Source organism: Lissotriton helveticus, chromosome 10, assembly GCF_964261635.1.
Source record: "Lissotriton helveticus chromosome 10, aLisHel1.1, whole genome shotgun sequence".
Classification (NCBI taxonomy): domain Eukaryota; kingdom Metazoa; phylum Chordata; class Amphibia; order Caudata; family Salamandridae; genus Lissotriton; species Lissotriton helveticus.
Genome location: NC_136071.1, coordinates 127558835 through 127576297, shown reverse-complemented (window position 1 = coordinate 127576297; position 17463 = coordinate 127558835). Strand labels below are relative to the sequence as shown.

Here is a 17463-nt window from a genome sequence, read left to right as displayed (position 1 = left end):
GCTTCAAGAAGTCCTTTAGACAATGTAAAAGGTGCCTCAGTGAAAGACAGAAAGGTTCTAAATACTTGTGAATTTCTGACCTAGCTAGAGTCAGTTGTCCTACCTCGAAGCTAAAGTTCATGGAGGTTTCCATGTCTCTTGAAGGGGTAGGCGACTGGTGACCCACGGGTGAAGAAGTAGAGGCCTTACAGGGGAGAAATGTTTAGGCATGGAGGGCACTAAATTATTTGAAGACACCATTTTTTTTTAAAGCGCAGTGTTTTCCAATCCTGCCTGTCAGTGCATCCAATAGTCAACTAGTTGGGAAGAAGGAATAGAGGACAAACGCCAACACTAGGTCAGTCCAATAATAGAATAGGTCTAGCAGAACCATCAATATGGTAAATTCTGTGAATAAGGACTCCATGGCAGAAAGATAGACTTCCTGGGCATCATGTACCATTAGAGACTAGAGATGGAACCTTGTAAGGCAGTTCTTAATTGACCAACCCAAAAATCAGTATGCAATGTACATTCCAATAAGGCACGTTTTACCCCAATAGCAGCCCCTTTGACTTGCGTATGGCTTAAACAGCTATCCTTTTTCTAGACAAAAAAAGTCACTGCTGACTTGTAAAAAACAAAAAATTAATTTAAATGATTTTTGAGGATTTGGAGTGGTTTCATTCTGCAACTCATCGATCCTAAATCACTGAAGCAGATACTTCCTACTCACAAATGGGGGTAATATTAGCCAACTACACAACCTCCGGCTAGCTTCATTTTGTAGCTGCCTTTTTTAAGAAGAGAGAAACTATTCAACAGAAGATAATTATTTGCAGTGAAATTGGAATTTACAAATTATAGGCATTGTTGGTTAGTAGGATGCATATTGTTTATCATTTCCCAGGGCAATAAGAGACCAATTTCTATAAATGTGTATGTTTTTGGATTTGCTGAACAAAGCATCAACAGTTCTTAAACAAATCATGCTTATAACCGCACTTTTACACTTGTGAGTTTTGCCAATATTTATTTAATTCACACTGACATTGCTACCTTAAGGTAATATGATTAGGATATCTTAGGGCCCAAAGACATCAAAAGAGAACATTGTAAACTGAGCATCCAAGCTGAGAAATGACTGGTCATGTTGAAGCCTTTCTTTGAATCCTGCAGAGCAGTGCAGCTCGCTGGGGAAGCTAAATGTATTGTATTTTCTTACAGCTGAGCATGTCGCACCACACTAGCATGTCCTCTTCTTTTAGCATGTGCTTGCAGATTCTTTTATTTCTTAATTAGAATGTGTGAAAATTGAGACATGCGCAGAACTGTAAGTATCATGTCTACTTCCTATCTAAGTGACATTTTTGTTGTTTTTATTATGGTTGCGGACATAACAGTAAGTAAGTGAAACCGGATATGCTTCTATTGTTTTGGCTACAGGGGTACGTTATCTGAATGTAAATAGAGAGGACACAATTACCATATTTGTTTTTTATCCAGGCATTAGGTTCTCTCCAAGTGCTTTCCCAATTCTATTAACATGATCAGATCGGCGATCAAACACTATAAAAACCCAGGTATGACCTTATCAACATTAGGTTCATACAGCAAAAAAATGGTTGTGGAAGTGTTTTTGTTTTGTTGCAATTTTTTATTGAAACATTGGAAACATGATACATCATTACGATACATAATACAAATTACAAGAGGGGTATGGGGAGCAGCCAGGTAGGAATCATGCCATGCACATAGTATATTCATACTACAGAAAAATGACAGCAGTACATGAAAAGGAGGAGGCCAGCTAACCTAGGAGAAACACAGCATGAATGACAACAAACAGAATAGTGATCTCTCAAGGTGGAGGTGGGTGATACGGAGGGGAAAGGATGACCCACAGAGTTGGTAGAGAGCGAGCCTAAGAGAAGGGTGATGGTTGTGCAAGACTTTAACAGTCAATTTGATATTTTCCTAATAAAGAGGACTAGCAGACAAAAATTATTTTTTATGCCCCACTTTCCATGCAAAAGTTATCATGTGCATACAGCTGCTATTAAAACAAAGTGCAAAATAGAGCAAACACAATTTTAACTCAACTTCCCAATCATTTGCACACATGCTTATGTTCGCCACCAAGATTTAAAACTTTGCTTGATATTAGCTTCTCAGGCCAAAATCTTATGTCATTGATACACTATCTGGCATACTGAAATTGCATGCGATGATCAGAGAAATACATGATGCGAAGAGATCCATTAACTACAGGATAGGGTGTACTGGAGCATCACAACAAATTACTCCTGTGGGGATGTCAAAGAGCTACAAGATTGCTACACCAAACCCACATGACTGAAACGTCTATGAAGGTGTGAGAGAAAGGCCAGAGCCGGCCTCTTGTCGCAGTGTGGCCTCAGCAGTAATACATTTTCCCCCTCCGCTGCTGTAATATGGGGTAGTGGGGGGGGGGCGCTATTCTCAGGCGATTTCCTTGATGGCTGCATCAAAGAAGTGACTAGCTTTTGATTTTAAACATCTTGCACCTCCCCCAACTCACCTGAATCACCTACAGCTTAAGTCAGTCAGGCTGGTGCCAAGTTGTTTGTTGGGGAGGGGAGAGGGCGTTGGTGTATAGCAGCAGGGAGTGAAAGAGATGGGAGGGCACAGCTGGGGACTAAAATACAGCGATTTAAAAATGATTAGAACAACTATAAACTAAAATCACTGGAGCCAAGATAGAGGGACATAGCTATGCTTAGGACCTTAATGCAAAGAAAGTGCTTTGCGAGCCCCACTGAAGATTGACGGCCTGGATACAGCTTGTCCATGCTAAAAGTCAGCACTGAGAAAGGCTAAATCGGTTAGAGAAGATCATGGGTGGGAACTGCCTCCGACTAAAAGAGGCTAGACCCTTCAAGTGAGTGAACTATCAAAATATTAGGCATGAAAATCAATTATTTAAAATGCCAGAAGTATTGTTACACTCAATCCTTTGTATATGAAATACGGGAAAGCTCTTTCCCTTCCAACATTATTTCAAGATGTAGATAAACACTGTACTGAACACGTCATTTGATATTGGATGGCCTCACTATATTCATATGTGTGGAGCCCCTGCTTGCCATCTGTTCCACATACACACCCAAGCAGAATTTCCCACAGCTACGTGCCCTATTGGGCTGCACGAGGTACAGGTTATAAAATAGTGTTGTACATCCCATTTAATGGGAGGGAGGGATGGGGGGGTGGGGATGAACTATCCATGAATTTGAACTAACTTTGGAATTTCTGGACTCATGGGCGATGCTGCTCCCTTCTACTGGCCAGTCGCCGTCTCTGCTGCAATCTGTATGTCTCATTAAGGGTCCCCAGGCAAGGTCTGCGTTCCATTCTATAGGACTCCCTCACAACTACCAAATTAGAGCCGCAACTAGTTTTGAAATACTGCATTTGCGTTACATGTCTTCAATTGAGACAAATCCAGGTCCTCTTACTCAGTCAAGAAAAAGTGGAGCAATGGAGAAATTCGTCTTTGACAACATAGGGTTTCAGTGTTTCCCTACAATAGGTCAACAGTACCAAAAGCACCCAAAGTGGTAATTTGAGGCCTGTGTTCTGAAACAAGGGGGTGGACTGGATCTGCAGAGAATACGAGAAGTTTGAATGGAACTCCGATTTTGCAAGTAGTGGACTATGGCCCCGAAATAAAGGCAATGTTCTTAGACCCCCACGAGAAAAACTGAGTGGGCTTGAAACTAGAAATCCATACACAGAAGGCTCAACAGGCGAGATAAAAGTTCAGGAAGACATGACAAAGTGAAGCACAGGATCTCTATTCACGGAGAGTGCAAAAATAGTCCTATACGAAGTGCAAAACTTGCTACCACGTCACGTAAATATAAGCCTAAAATGAAGACCTGGAATGCCATTCAGGAACCAATACTAGCCTCCTTGTATGCACCTCTTTATTTAAGAAAAATATTTTGGCGATAATGGTCACTTCATAGCTTTCTGCATGGCTGGGAATAGGCACAAAAGACTTCAAGTGATCCCTGCCAGACCAACCAGCCATATTCACCAGGATACTCAAGTTATGCAGGCAGCTTGCAAGCCCATGTCATTACTTGCTATGAGCTCCAAACTTAGGGATCATAGGGTCAAAAAAGGACCTGCTATAAATGGAAAGCCGACAACTGTATAACGATCTCAAATCTCTTATCCATCTCGGAGATAATTTCCTTATTTGCAAACAGAAATTTCACTTAGATGAAACAAAACGCTATCATTACCTACAGCTGTGACATTGGGTGATGCACCCTTAAATCAAATCGTCGGTCACCCTAGACCTCACTCCATTGGGAAAACTGCGAAAAATGCAGGGGGTTACAAAGGATGGTGTAACAAAGCTGTGTTCCATCCTTTTACAAGCTTCTAACACTTCTTCACATCCTTATTGGACCCACTGATCAGAGGTACTCAAGAAACTAGCAGAGGATAAGCAGTGGCCTGCCCTCTGGAGCGACACTGCAAATAAATACAATTAGCACAGGGAAGAGACCCCAACTACAGAACAGCATTTGATTGGTATCTTTACCCAAATAAATTGAAGAAATTCTACCTCAAGGTGTCAGACCTTTGCTGGAGGGGGAGCGGATTACTAGTCCATTTCAGACATATAGGTGGGACTCAACATTCATTAAACCTTTCTGGGTTGAATTCCTGCCGGCCATGAAAACTATCCTAGGATACCCACTTCTGACACACATTAACTACTGTGGCTAGGTGATCCAAAGCTGAAAGATCAAGCCAAGGCAGATAAAATACTAATGTGGTATTGCTTGGGAGTAGGTGAAACCAGCATCGCTGTAAGCTGGAAAAAGAAAAGGAACTCACAGAATTTCACTCCTTGGAGTTACATAAAAACTCTTTCATTTGAGTACCACCAACAGATGGAAAATGCACGTTGTGTTGATTTCAGTGCCAGTAACTTGTTTTGCGCTGAACAATTTGGATGAACGGCATCACAGGGTGCACAGGAGCATACAGCTATTTACGTTGATTTTGCTGGTCCTTGAGTAGAAAATCTTCTTTGGAAGCAGCCCTCTGACCACCCGTGTTGGAATATGTCGCAGAAAGTCCTCCCAGCGACCGGAAATCATGCTAGGGTACATCAAATCATGTTCGCGAGCTTGCTTCCTGGAAGCCTTGTATTATTCCTGCTGTCATTGCATTGCTCAAACGGGGCAAAAGATCTGCCATGCAGCGACTGGCGGAATTTATTTGACAGTAACGTACGAGTTACTTACCTTCGATAACGATGTATCTGGTAGAGACAATTCTAGCTGCAGATTCCTTCACGTAGAATTATCCCCAGGCGTGAAACTGGATCCGGCAACATTTTTGCCCAGCATCCCTCCGCACCAGGGGAATGGCATCACGCGACTTTGCCCAGGCGTTGTTCGCGTACGTGATGTCAGCGAGGTCACATAAGTCCCACCCCGGTGCGCCTACGTCAGTTTTCTTAAGAGAACTTTTCCGCGCCACAACGCGGAGCCATCAGACAAAACTGTGAGAGTATAGGAACAGTGTGCGAAAGAATAGAAAAAGGAATGGAGAGGAACACCGCCTTAAAAAGCAGTGCCCAAAGGCAGTGAAAGAAATAAAGAACAGAGCCCCGCCCTGAGCAGCAACCCTGCCAGTACGGAGATAGCCCCCCCAGAGACAAAGGACATAAGTAAAAATGTCATAACATGTAGTAGGACTACAACCCCAACCAAAAACAATGAAGGTAAACCAGTCCGGGACAAACAAGGAACGACAAAACACCAAGACAGCCCCATCACAGAGTTTGACAACCCCCATAAGGAACAAAGGGCAAAGGCACAGCCAAAATACCCCAACTTAGAGGATAGCAGAGGGCCCAGAACCCTAGAAATAAAAGGAGGCAGGGTGGAAGGTAGGCCCCAACCTGGAGCAACCAGGGCATAGAGGCACAGAAGCACCTGTAAACCTGTACTCCAATGTGCCAAAAAGGGGAGGAAAAGGAACAATTAAACAGGACGAACATCCCGTCAGAAAGAGGGAAAGAAGGCACTCATAGAAGACACAGCCACCCACAGGGAGGCAAGTGCAAAAGACCAGGCAAAAAGCCCTCGAAGAACAGGGAGGAAGGGCGGGCCGTGAAGGAATCTGCGGCTAGAATAGTTTCTACCAGATACATCTTTACCGAAGGTAAGTAACTCGTACATCTGAAAGAGACTACTAGCCGCAGATTCCTTCACGTAGAATAGATACCCTAGCCATACCCAAGGGGAAGGAGGGTCTGCGAGAGGACCCCATCCGCCTGGTCAGAACAGAGGGTCCCACAGGGGCCGAGACCTAAGACAGGACGATGAGCCCCGTCCCCCAAGGCAAGGGGAACTCCACCAGCAGAAGACCACCAACCCCAAAGGGGATGCAGAAAAAGGGAAAGAAGAGGTAGCCTGTCCTCACTCAGCAGAGGAAGCAAGGCAAGGCGAAAGGAGGCCAAGCACCCCACGCCCATACAAGGCAACAAAACCTCCGCCCAAGACCATGAAGAGGAGCCCCGAAGGAGAAGAGGAACCTAGAGACTACAAGGAGAAGACGCAGAGCAAAGGCAATCCCAGACAGGACGGCGCTGCCAGCAATAAGCCGAAAAGGGTAACTCAAGGTCACTCAGGAAGAACCGTCCAACCCCCCACAGGGACGGACTGTGACCGCAAGAGGGACAAGAAGTCAGGGACCAACTCCTCCCACAAGGAGAAGAGGTAGAACTGGGTGCAATGCCCACTGGAAGAAGCGGACAAGGCAGGATGACAGTCCCACTAAAGCCCCAAGAAGGCACAACGGTGCAGAGAAAACAATAGGTCAGCACCGGCAAGCTCTAGCAGACGCCGAGGACACCACAGAACGAAGCACTCTGAGAAAGCCAGACTCCAGCCGAAGACAGAGAGCATGAAGGCGAAGAAGAGTCTAGACACTCCCCAGGGAGGAGACACATACGGCACAAAAAGAAGTGGGACCGGATAGGACCATGACACCAGGCCACGGACAGCAGGCCAGACCAGTCAAACAGCGCAGCAACCCCAGAGAAGAACACCCTGGGGCGGAACTCAAGCTAGTCTAAGCCAACAACAAGAATATTGCATCTGCAACATACCATAAGGCCACGGAGAGCAGAAGCCCGCTGGCGTCCACAGCTCCCCAGCACATAACAGGGCTATATAACAGCCACCATTACCCCACATTGGGTAGGTCACGTCCCAAGACACGGGAACCTCTTAGGAAAAAACTTCTGCAGCAGAGGACAGCAGAAAAGACCTGCGGCAAAAACCCAGCAGAAGGCTTATCCAGCAGCCATAGAGAAAAAACACAAAAGGTCCAATCTCAGGGCCAGCATGGTGTAGAAAACCCAAAGCAGAAACACACAGTCAAGAAGGGCTGGCCAGCCAGCAGCCAACAGAACCACAGTCCCAACAAGGAGGACTCGAGTGGCCACGAAGCATACAGAACAGACAACCGGGGCGACTCGCTCCAATGGAAGAACACCTCCAAGAACCAGATCAACTCGCAGGTCACTGAGGGGGGGGGGGGGGGGGGAGGAGGAGGACGAAGCCCTGCCAAGGAACTCTGGATGGCAGAGTCCGCAGAGGCATGGAACAAAAGAGCACCATCGAACGGAAGGTCCACCAACCGTTCTCGAACGTTCTCCGGGAACACACTGTCCCGAAGCCAGGCATGGCGACGAAGGGCAACCAAAGAAGCCATGGCACGACCCAGCACCGCCGAGATGTCCAGAGCGGGGCGAAGTATAAACTCCGCCAGCTCCAGGCCATCCAACACATGGTGCGTCAAATCAACACAGACCCTCCTGAGAAGCAGTAGACATAAGGGACTCCGCTGAGTCCCACAAACAAGAAGGGGCTCTAGCCAAAACACACAGCGTGTTAAGAGCTTGCAGAGCCGCACTGGTTGAGGCGAACATATTGCGCCCCCAGGAAAAAAAAAAAAAAAAAAAGCCCCCAGGAGTCCAGCCAGCGGACCTCCCGTGACGGGGGAGACAACAGCAGCGGCAGAGAAGGAAAGGCAGTCTGCAAAAGGGGGCCTCTGATAGAGGGGTGATGGGAAAGACACACCAGATCACGCAGCGCCAGATGATGGCGGTGCAGAAGGTGTTGGGGCACCGGGTCCCCCGTGGCGGGACGGCCCAAACTCCCCAAGAAGAAGAATGGAGGGAACCTTTGAAGGGAAGCAACATCACCGTGCCACCAGAGCTCTGATGTAGAACCTCCAGAAGATGATCCGCGGGGAAATGGGTAGCTGGGTCACCCATGCGCTTAATTCCCACAGCCATGGAAACAGCGTGAGCGAAAGCCGCACCCGCCTCCATAGGGCCCCACGGAGGGGAAAGAAGCTCCTCGTTAGGTGACGGCTGCAAGCTAAGGCGGCCATCCCCCAAGCCAACCGGAGGAAGGAAGGGCCAGGCCTGGAAAGAAGGAGGGACCGAGGTGTGGGGCTCCTGTGGCGAAGACCGCGGTCGCGGAGACGGTGAGGAGCCGCCCTTAGACAACTAAATCAGATGGATTGTCAGATTTTTAACTACGCTGATGACACGCAGATCATTATCCAAATTGAAGACTCTCCTGGCGCTCAAACCAGGTTGCATAATATCTTAAGGTTCACAGTAAATTGGATGACTGCCAACTCCCTAAAAATCAATCCGGATAAAACCGAGGTGCTGCCCATAGCCATCCAGGGCAGTCCGTGGAATGATGGCTTTTGGCCTAGGGAGTTGGGCAAGACACCGGAACCAGCAACCGCGGTAAAGAGCCTGGGAATCCACATTGACAACATGCTGTCCATGAGTAAACAGGTGTCTGTAGTGGTAGGAACATGCGTCGGTCTTCTGAGACAGATTCGCAAGATCTCTCATTTGCTGTCTTTTTCCACCTTAAGAAGCGTTGTGTCTGCCATGATCTTGGGACGCCTGGACTACGGCAATGCGCTGTACATAGGGCTTCCCCAGCAACTACTGACGCGGCTGCAGACGGTTATGAACGATGCAGCGAGACTGATTTTTAAGAAGCCTAGGACAACACGTGCTTCACCGCTCCTGCATCAGTTACATTGGCTCCCTGTCAGACAGAGGGCACTGTTCAAGGGTCTGTGTATCTCACACAAGGCACTCTACGGTAATGCACCCAGCTATATTAAAATCAGACTGGCCGGATACATCCCGGGCAGGGCATTACGATCCTCAGAAGCCACTCTTCTGGCTAACCCACGTTTTCGCCTGTCCACAGTTGGTGGACGTGCTTTCTCCACTCTGCTTCCTGCAGCATGGAATAAACTCCCAACCAACCTTCGGAAGGAGCCCAATCTTCTGCTCTTTCGCCGAATGTTAAAAACAATACTTTTCCGGGAAGCATGGGGTGTGTTGTAAGTCTGACATTTGTTATTGGTGGAACTGGCCTTCCTTTGTACAAGCGCTTAGAGACCCTGGGGTGATAATGCGCTATATAAATGGAAATAAATAAATAAATAAACGTCAGTGAAAAAGCCACGACGTGGCGGCTCGTCTCCAGCAAGGAGGACACCAGCAAACGCCGAACCTCTGGAGAAGAGGAGGCGTCCGAAGACGAGTTAACGACCCGATGTCGGCCTGGCGCCGTAGAGTCCGCAATCTGAGGCAGGACATCATCATCGTTCGGCGCCGGAGGAGACGCCGGGGCGGCCTCCGACACAGCGCAGGGGACCGGGCGGCGAAGGAGCAGCGCCGGAAAGGCGCCGACCTAACAACGAGGCAGCTGCCTGCGTGGAGGGATGAGAGGGTCGAGGAGTCGCCCGCCAGCCTCGACCCCTGATGGGACGAGAGGGGCCCTCCGCCGCCCCATGTGGCGCCGCCAGGGTCAGCAGCCGCCGGCGCCAAAGCGGCTTCACCTCGGCCTCAGACAAGACCACCGCCTGTCCAGAGGACCGAGAGGGGCTCAGGGGTGCTTCCCGAGCCCCAGAGACCACCTGTGACACCACAGGGACTCCCGTGGGAGTTTGCGGCAAAGCAGAGGCGCTGTGGTCCGATGGAGGGACCGCCGAAGGGCCGCACTCCAACGGCACCACATCCTACGACCCTGGATCCAAGCCAGTCTGCGCCGGAGACACCACGGAGTGCCCCGCACACTGCAAGGGATCCGCTGACGTCCCAGGAGGGGAAGGAGGAGGGGGAGAAGCCAGCGAGGCTTGCAAAGCCGCCGCATATGTCTCCATCTGGGATCTATTCGTCCCCACACCGGGAAACTGTGGATAAGGGGATGACATGCGGGGCTGCATCACCCGCGGAGAGCCAACGTCCCGACAGGCCGGAAACCGACCCTCGGGGACGAACTGCGACACTTACCGACAGGCGAACGACGCTCCTGCGACCTGGGAGAAAGACGATGTCGACAAGGGAGGCAGCGGGTTCGAGAACCCTCCGCAGGGGCCGGGCGAGAGGACGACGCCGACCTGGACATGCGAGCCGAGAGAAGTTTCATCCGGCGCTCCCGCCGGGACTTCAGCTTCATCTGCTGGCACGCCTCACAATCAGTGGAGTCGTGGTGTTCCCCCAAACACCACATGCAGATGGGATGAGGATCCACAAGACGAGCACATCTTAAAGCCCGAAGGTATTCGCACACTGTTCCCACACACATGCAATAGCGAAAGGGAAAGGCCTAAACGGACCCAGAGCACGATCCGGATCCACGTTGCACCAGTGGCGGCTGGTGACATTTGAACCTGGTGCGCCGGAAAATGATTTCCGCACTGTAGCTCGCGAGCGCGGCGCGCGTGCCCGAACACCCCCGCCCAACCCTCCCCCCCCGAAAAATGTGAACATCGAGTGGACAAATGGTGCATTTGCAAGCAATTTTGAGAAGGAGGGAAGGTTAATAAAGAAATTGTGAAAGTGCAGTTATGACAGTAATAAAGAGATGTCCTGCTTAATCAATATGTGGCTTCATAACAGACTTTGAGATACAATGCATTTCTGACTACCTCACAATGCACTAACCTATTCGGTGCCTTTTTGCTTTAATTGACCACGTGAACGTGTATATTATGAACAATGATATATGAACATCACGGTGTTTAATGAATGTTACAAGCACATATGTTGCCTATATATAAAAAAAAAAAATCAATAAAGAAATGATTTTCAAAGTAACAGAATGTTCATACATGTAGATATGTATTGTATTGTATTGCGACTTATATAGCGCACGTATCACCCGAAGGTATCAAGGCGCTTGCTTAGGGAACCCGTCCTGGTATTCCCCTGTGAGATACCCCGGCAGGGTATCCACAAGGTGAAAGCCAGGCATCCCGCCGCGAGGGGCCGTAGTGGAGATTAAGCAAGCTATTGCCCAGAGTCGCAGAGTGTGACCCCGTGAGTCGAGTAGGCACCGGAGCGAGAATTGTCGAGTCCGTGGAATTTTTGGGCCCGAGACCCGCCGAGGCGGGGAATCGAACCCTGGTCCACGGCTGATCTCAGCTTCCGGGTCTGCCGCCTCTAACCACTGAGCCACACTTCTCCATGATTTGTCCTAATTTTCTTTTTAAATGGAAGCGTTTTGTGGAGCCGGTGTGTCCAGTTTTTGATGAGCACGGCCACCTGTGTTATTAAAATCCACCCTCTTTTGTGTGGTTTTCATGCGTGTTCACGTGCAATATGTAGCTGTGTGATGGACTGACCCGGAACGCGCGCCGTGTGTTCTTGAGCAGGTGGTCCACAGACCCCGGCTGCTCCCCCTTTCAATCTTTGAAAGATGAGCCGGGCAGCGTTCCTGGTGAGTATGTGCAGGACAGCCAGGCGGGAGCGGACGAGAGCTACTGCAGCGTGTCCAGAATTCTGAATAGTGTTTCACGGAACTCGGACCTTCGTAAAGCAGAGAATGCTGCGTTTTGAGCAAGAAAAAAGCTCCGTGTTGGCAGCTGTTTTAGAAGTGCCATCAACGTGCTGATTAATATGTGTTACCCCTTATCTGTCTTTCATCTATAATCTATTATTTACAGTACTTTAAAAAAATCTACATTTTGAATCAGGATTACGCTGCCCCGTCACTGCAATTTTGGTGGTCACGCCTTTCTAGGGGCAGCAGCAACACGATGAAATGCTGCCCCCTCAATCTCCCTCGAGTATCCAGGGTGATAAACTTTAGGGAGACGGTGAAAACCTCGCCCTTTTACCTGCATCTTTCATCGATCATTTCTGTGTTTATGTTTAATAGGGGACAGGAGTTGGCCTAAGGACTCGGGTGGTCGTCCTCGGAACCTCAGCGCGATAAATGCTTCTCACATTCCAAGTGACAGCTGTCGTGCATTTCTCTAAACGTTCCCCTCCTGAACCTTTGAGAGGAAGTCTGCAAAATCCCTTAACTATGACTGGCAAATGAATTACTTACTCCGCAAGAAAACAGGCACATAAACACGGCACGCGTAGGCATAATTGGAAAAAACGGGTACAGCTGTGGGGGATCATGGGTAATGCTTAACGGGTGGTGGTGGCAGTTTGAAATCCAATGCAAAAGGGCGGTAACGGGTAATCACCATTGTGATCAACACCATCACCATTGTGGCTCACCTCCTCGTTGTCGTTGATGTCCGGTTACGTTACGGTAGTAGTCATGCTCCACAAGGCCGGATTCCAGGAAGAGTTACTATCAGCAAGGCAGGATTCCAGGAAGAGTTACCATCAGCCAGGACAGGAGCACGCACACCACGTTAGAAGGGGCAGCACTGTGTGTGGCAATGGCTGCGGCGGGTGGGGGCTGAGAGTGACTAAGGAGGAAGTGACGTCATCAGGCAGGGGGGGGGGTCGACTGACTCCAGCTCAGGATTGGCCGGAGCAGCCAAATTTCCCGCCCCATTAGGTGGCTGGGGGCTGCGGCATGAGGCAACCCCCGGTTTACCAAGGGGGGGGCTAGTGCGCATGTCCCCGCCGGGCAGGAAAATGACCTGTCCGGAAGAGGACACGCCCACTAGCGCGTCTGCACAGCCCCCCCCCCCCTTTTCCTGATGGTTTCTGGTCCGGCCCGGTGACCGGCCGGCCAAAAACTGCATGCAGAATGTGTGATTTTAAGCACACAGCGGCGGTTCCGGATGGCGGCGGTGCGCATTGGGAGGGCAACGCCCCAACGCCCCAATGGACGCACCGTCGCTGCGTTGCACGCAGAAAAGGGAAACACTGACGTAGGCGTGCCGGGGTGAGACTTATGTGACCTCTCTGACGTCCCATACGCGAACAACGCCTTGGCGGAGTCGCATGATGCCGTCCCACCGGCACGCAGGGATGCTGGGCAAATTTTTTTCCAGATCAAGTCTCACGCCTGGGGATAATTCTACGTGAAGGAATCTGCGTCTAGCAGTCTCTATCAGATTCTGTGTTACAAGAGTAATGCAAAGTTGCCAAATTTCTCTAATTTCACCTGAGCCAACATAAGACATTTGCAACAAGATCTCAGAAATCTTCTGTAATGAAAAACCTCCATATATTACAACTTGAGTCCTCAACTGGACCCCATCAAGATTGCACCAAACTTCTCATCAGGGCCAGAAAATTAACCCCAACCTTGTGGCCCGCCGTCACCACCATCAAACCCATCGCTGTCATGAAGCGCATCCACACAGAGCCCTCATCTGACCCTTAACCGCCATCATGCCTTCACCAAAGAACTCCCACCGATCAACAAAGCACTAAGAAATCTCAACAGCTGCATCAACTACCACATTCACAGACATATAAAACACAGCACAGTCACACCACTACTCAAGAAAACATTTGCTGACCCAGCCATGCTCTCCAAATACACTCCCTTCTCCTTCCTACCATCCCCACCCAAAGTCTATGAGCAACTTTCAGCTCATTGATGTACGCAGTGCAGATTCAGGCTCAACTACAGTACAGAAATAGCACTCCTTGCCACCACAGACAACAGCATTATCCTTGAAAGAGGAGACATGGCAGCTCTGATTCTCCTAAGCCTCTGTGCAGCATATGACATGGTCTCGCACCCATCCTCATCAGATGCCTGCAAGATATTTCTATCCATGCACTCATTCTCTGCAGGATCTACTTCTTCTTAACAAATGGAACAAAAGCTGCCATCCTGCATCTTACTCCCCGGCAGCCTGGAGACTCATCTGCAGAGTGCCTCAAGGTTCACTGCTCAGCCCCACCCTCTGTTATGTTATGTTATGTTATGTTCCTCTGGCCAAAATTATCTGAACAAGCAACATCAACATCCTCTTCGATGCAGAGGACAAGAAAGTCATACACTCGCTCTCGGACAGGACCCCCAACTCAAGAAACAAGTTCACGCCTACATGACCCAAGTCGCCAACTGTTTCAAAACCAACAGCAACAAAAGAGATCTTCAGCAAGAACACCTCACAATGGGACACCAAATAATGGCCTGAAAACTCAGGCCCACATGCATCGCCCATGTCCAGAATCATCATCACTAGCAAACTGGACATGACAGCGCAAGTCAATGCAATCACTGCACCCTGCTTGAACACCCTGAAGATGCCAAGGAAGATCACCAAACACCAGAAAAAAACAATACTCCCGCCCTTGTCAGCAGGAAGATGGACTATAGGAACACCCTCTATGCCGATATGACCAAGCAACTCATTAGAAGATTACAAACTAACCAGGACTCAGCAGCCAGACTTATCCTGAGACTTCCACAAATAACTCATCTTGCACCACACCTCAGGAAGCTCTGCTGGCTCCAGATATACAAATGTACTCCATTCAAGCTCCTCTCTCACACACATTCAATGCACTTTTCTAAATAACAACTTTGGCCGAACCTACCTGAGCAGCCACATCTAACTCCACCAACCAACCAGACACCTCTGCTGTACTCCTTCTTGCACACATCCCACGCATACATAGAACCAGATCAGGAGGATGGGTGTTTTCTTTCATTACTCCTAAAGTGTGAAACAACCTTACATGCCATATCAGAGCCTCCTCCGCTCTACTTGAATTTATCAAGAAGCTGAAGACCTGACGTTTCAAATTACCAATCTAACCTGAGCGGAGTTAGGCGCACACACACCTGTTCACTGCCACAATACCCTCACGGCTGATATAGCACTATACAATACACACAACTTAAAGTTTACATTTTTTTTTTACTGGTAGTTTGGCATCTAAGCCGTTCTTGCTAATAGATCATACAGTAGAAGAAAGGCAGAGCCCAAAATACTAAATTGAAGTTGCTAACATATATTGAATATAGCTACCTAAATCATGAGTGAAGCCTATCAATATTTCAAGAAAATCCTTTGCTTGGAAAGGGAAGCGTTTACTGGTCGGGGCTAAAAAAAAGACATGCCTATTCCCAGTTAACTTTAAATGAAATGGCTTAATGAATACTGCACTGAATACAAATTTGTAACATTTAACAAAATCAATGTTCTGATGATGCAGTTGTAATAGGCTGGTATGCTCCAAGGTCTGTAGCCTGGGGTATGGGTAGCACAAGAGACATGGGCTTGTATTGCTAAACAATTCCAACTACATCTATGTACCAGACAAATGGATGGACTGATCTCACTTAGACACTGTGGTGGCTGCTGCTCAAGAAGCCACCTTGTCAATATTCTTGAGCATTCTCTCAGGGTGGAGGAGTCTAGGCTTCATTGGTTTAACCATGGAAGTAGCTCATCCTCAGAAAATTAGGTTTGGTTTGGAAAGAACACACCCTTCGCCCTAATGGCCTACAAGCAAACCACTAAGCAGAACTTTGCAGTTAGACCAGCTGTTGGACAACATGGTCACAGCAACTTACATTTTACTCATTCATTTGCGCCATCTCCTACTATATTATTTTATTGTTCATTTAGAAGGCAAGTTTAATAAGAACAAACGCAGGGTCACTTTTCTTAATAACTCAACTCTAGTTCAGTGCACATAAAAGATTTTACAAACCCTTCTAAACAGGCTACATAATTGAATGAAGATTCATGTGCACAAGTCTGTCTTATTTTCCAAAGTGATAATTGTTTAATGTTTTGTATTTAAACTAACAGAAAAAGGGAACACTGGCTTCTCAAAAAAAAAAAAAAAAAAACTCTTACTGGATTTATGCTTCTGACTCCTGTCTCTAGAATACACTGTAGATGTTGCTGCTTGAGTGCTATAAGCTGTAAGTACATCCTTCCGTTCAGAAAGCATGCTGCAGTCATTGCAGGTGTAACCATTTAGAAGAGTGGTCTGGGTTTCTGCTGTAGCGAGACCACCATTTGTCTGAATCAACGTTGACTCCCCACCTGTATTATTAAAGAAAGAAAAAAATAATGTACATGATCTTACAGCACACTAAGCTAACCAAGAATCATTAGAAAGATTTAGTTTACAGTACCTCTAAGATCTCCATCGTCGTCAAGACCTAAAAAACAAGAACACTTGTCACTTAACTACAGACATTAAACATTCTATCAATGTGTGCATACATTATGGCAAACAACTAATAGTTGCATCACCTGTCAAACAGTAGATACTGCAAAATAATCATCATATCCAAATGAAATAGTATGGGACTTCTATTAAATGATCCCAACAAAAAAGCAGCCCTTACAGTACCTTCAATAGTTTCCTTTTGCAAAGATACTTTCTGAAGTCACCAGAATGGGAGAGTCAACATCCAAGGTCAAAACATTATGCTAGGACTGTACTGTGATAGATACAATATTTGGGAGAGAAAATGCAGAATCAGTTGGGTTCAAACTAAGAGACAATGATGATCACCTAATGCAGAGTAGTCATCATCAATTGAGCTTTATTTCGATTTAGAATATAAATCATAAAAAGCATACAACAATCAATTACATCAAACTTGGATTATGATAAAAGTCAAAATATGTACAGATTAAAAATAGCAGACCGAACCTCACAGGTATTTAGCTCAATTGTATATAGAAAACAGTTCTTTTTTCTTTTAAAATCGGCATAAAAAGCTTTTCCTATTACATCTTGGTATTACTTAGTTAAAACATTTTTATGAAATTATAAGAAAAGCTGAACAGAGTTTGTCTATTATTATGTTAATATAAGTTATAAAATTATAAAAAAATTATGAAATGACGCTAACTTTTGTGGGATATTTAATGTAGATTCATTCGATGTCGAACAATGCATTTGAGAAAGTTCGCTATTAGGTAAACTATCTTCTCCCCCTCCAATAGCTGCAAGAAGAGAAAAGCTGGACGACATTGTCTACATCCAATTTTCCGTAACAATGGAACTAACCACTTTTTCCTAAAATCATGGTAAAATTTACAAAAAAGGATGGTGTGTAGGGTGGATTGCGAAGAAGAGTCATCACAAGGACAGAACGGGAGATCTTTAGCCCAATTGTTTCGGGTGGGGAATGTGACCAGACGATGGAAAAAATTCATCCTAAACCTTACCAA

The 17463-nt window shown here is 47.2% G+C and overlaps 1 protein-coding gene across 12 annotated transcripts in view; it reads right to left on the bottom strand.

Annotated features, from left to right (window-relative positions):
* The window catches only part of SUN1 (Sad1 and UNC84 domain containing 1), a 422747-nt gene that overhangs the window by 182374 nt on the left and 222910 nt on the right, over nucleotides 1-17463 (bottom strand). For all 12 annotated transcript variants that reach the window (XM_078664915.1, XM_078664910.1, XM_078664909.1 and 9 more), the window contains 2 exons: nucleotides 16413-16439; nucleotides 16129-16320 (listed from right to left, as the gene is read on the bottom strand). In XM_078664915.1, coding sequence (XP_078521041.1) covers nucleotides 16129-16320; nucleotides 16413-16439 — 219 coding nt within the window. The remainder of the gene's footprint in view (nucleotides 1-16128; nucleotides 16321-16412; nucleotides 16440-17463) is intronic.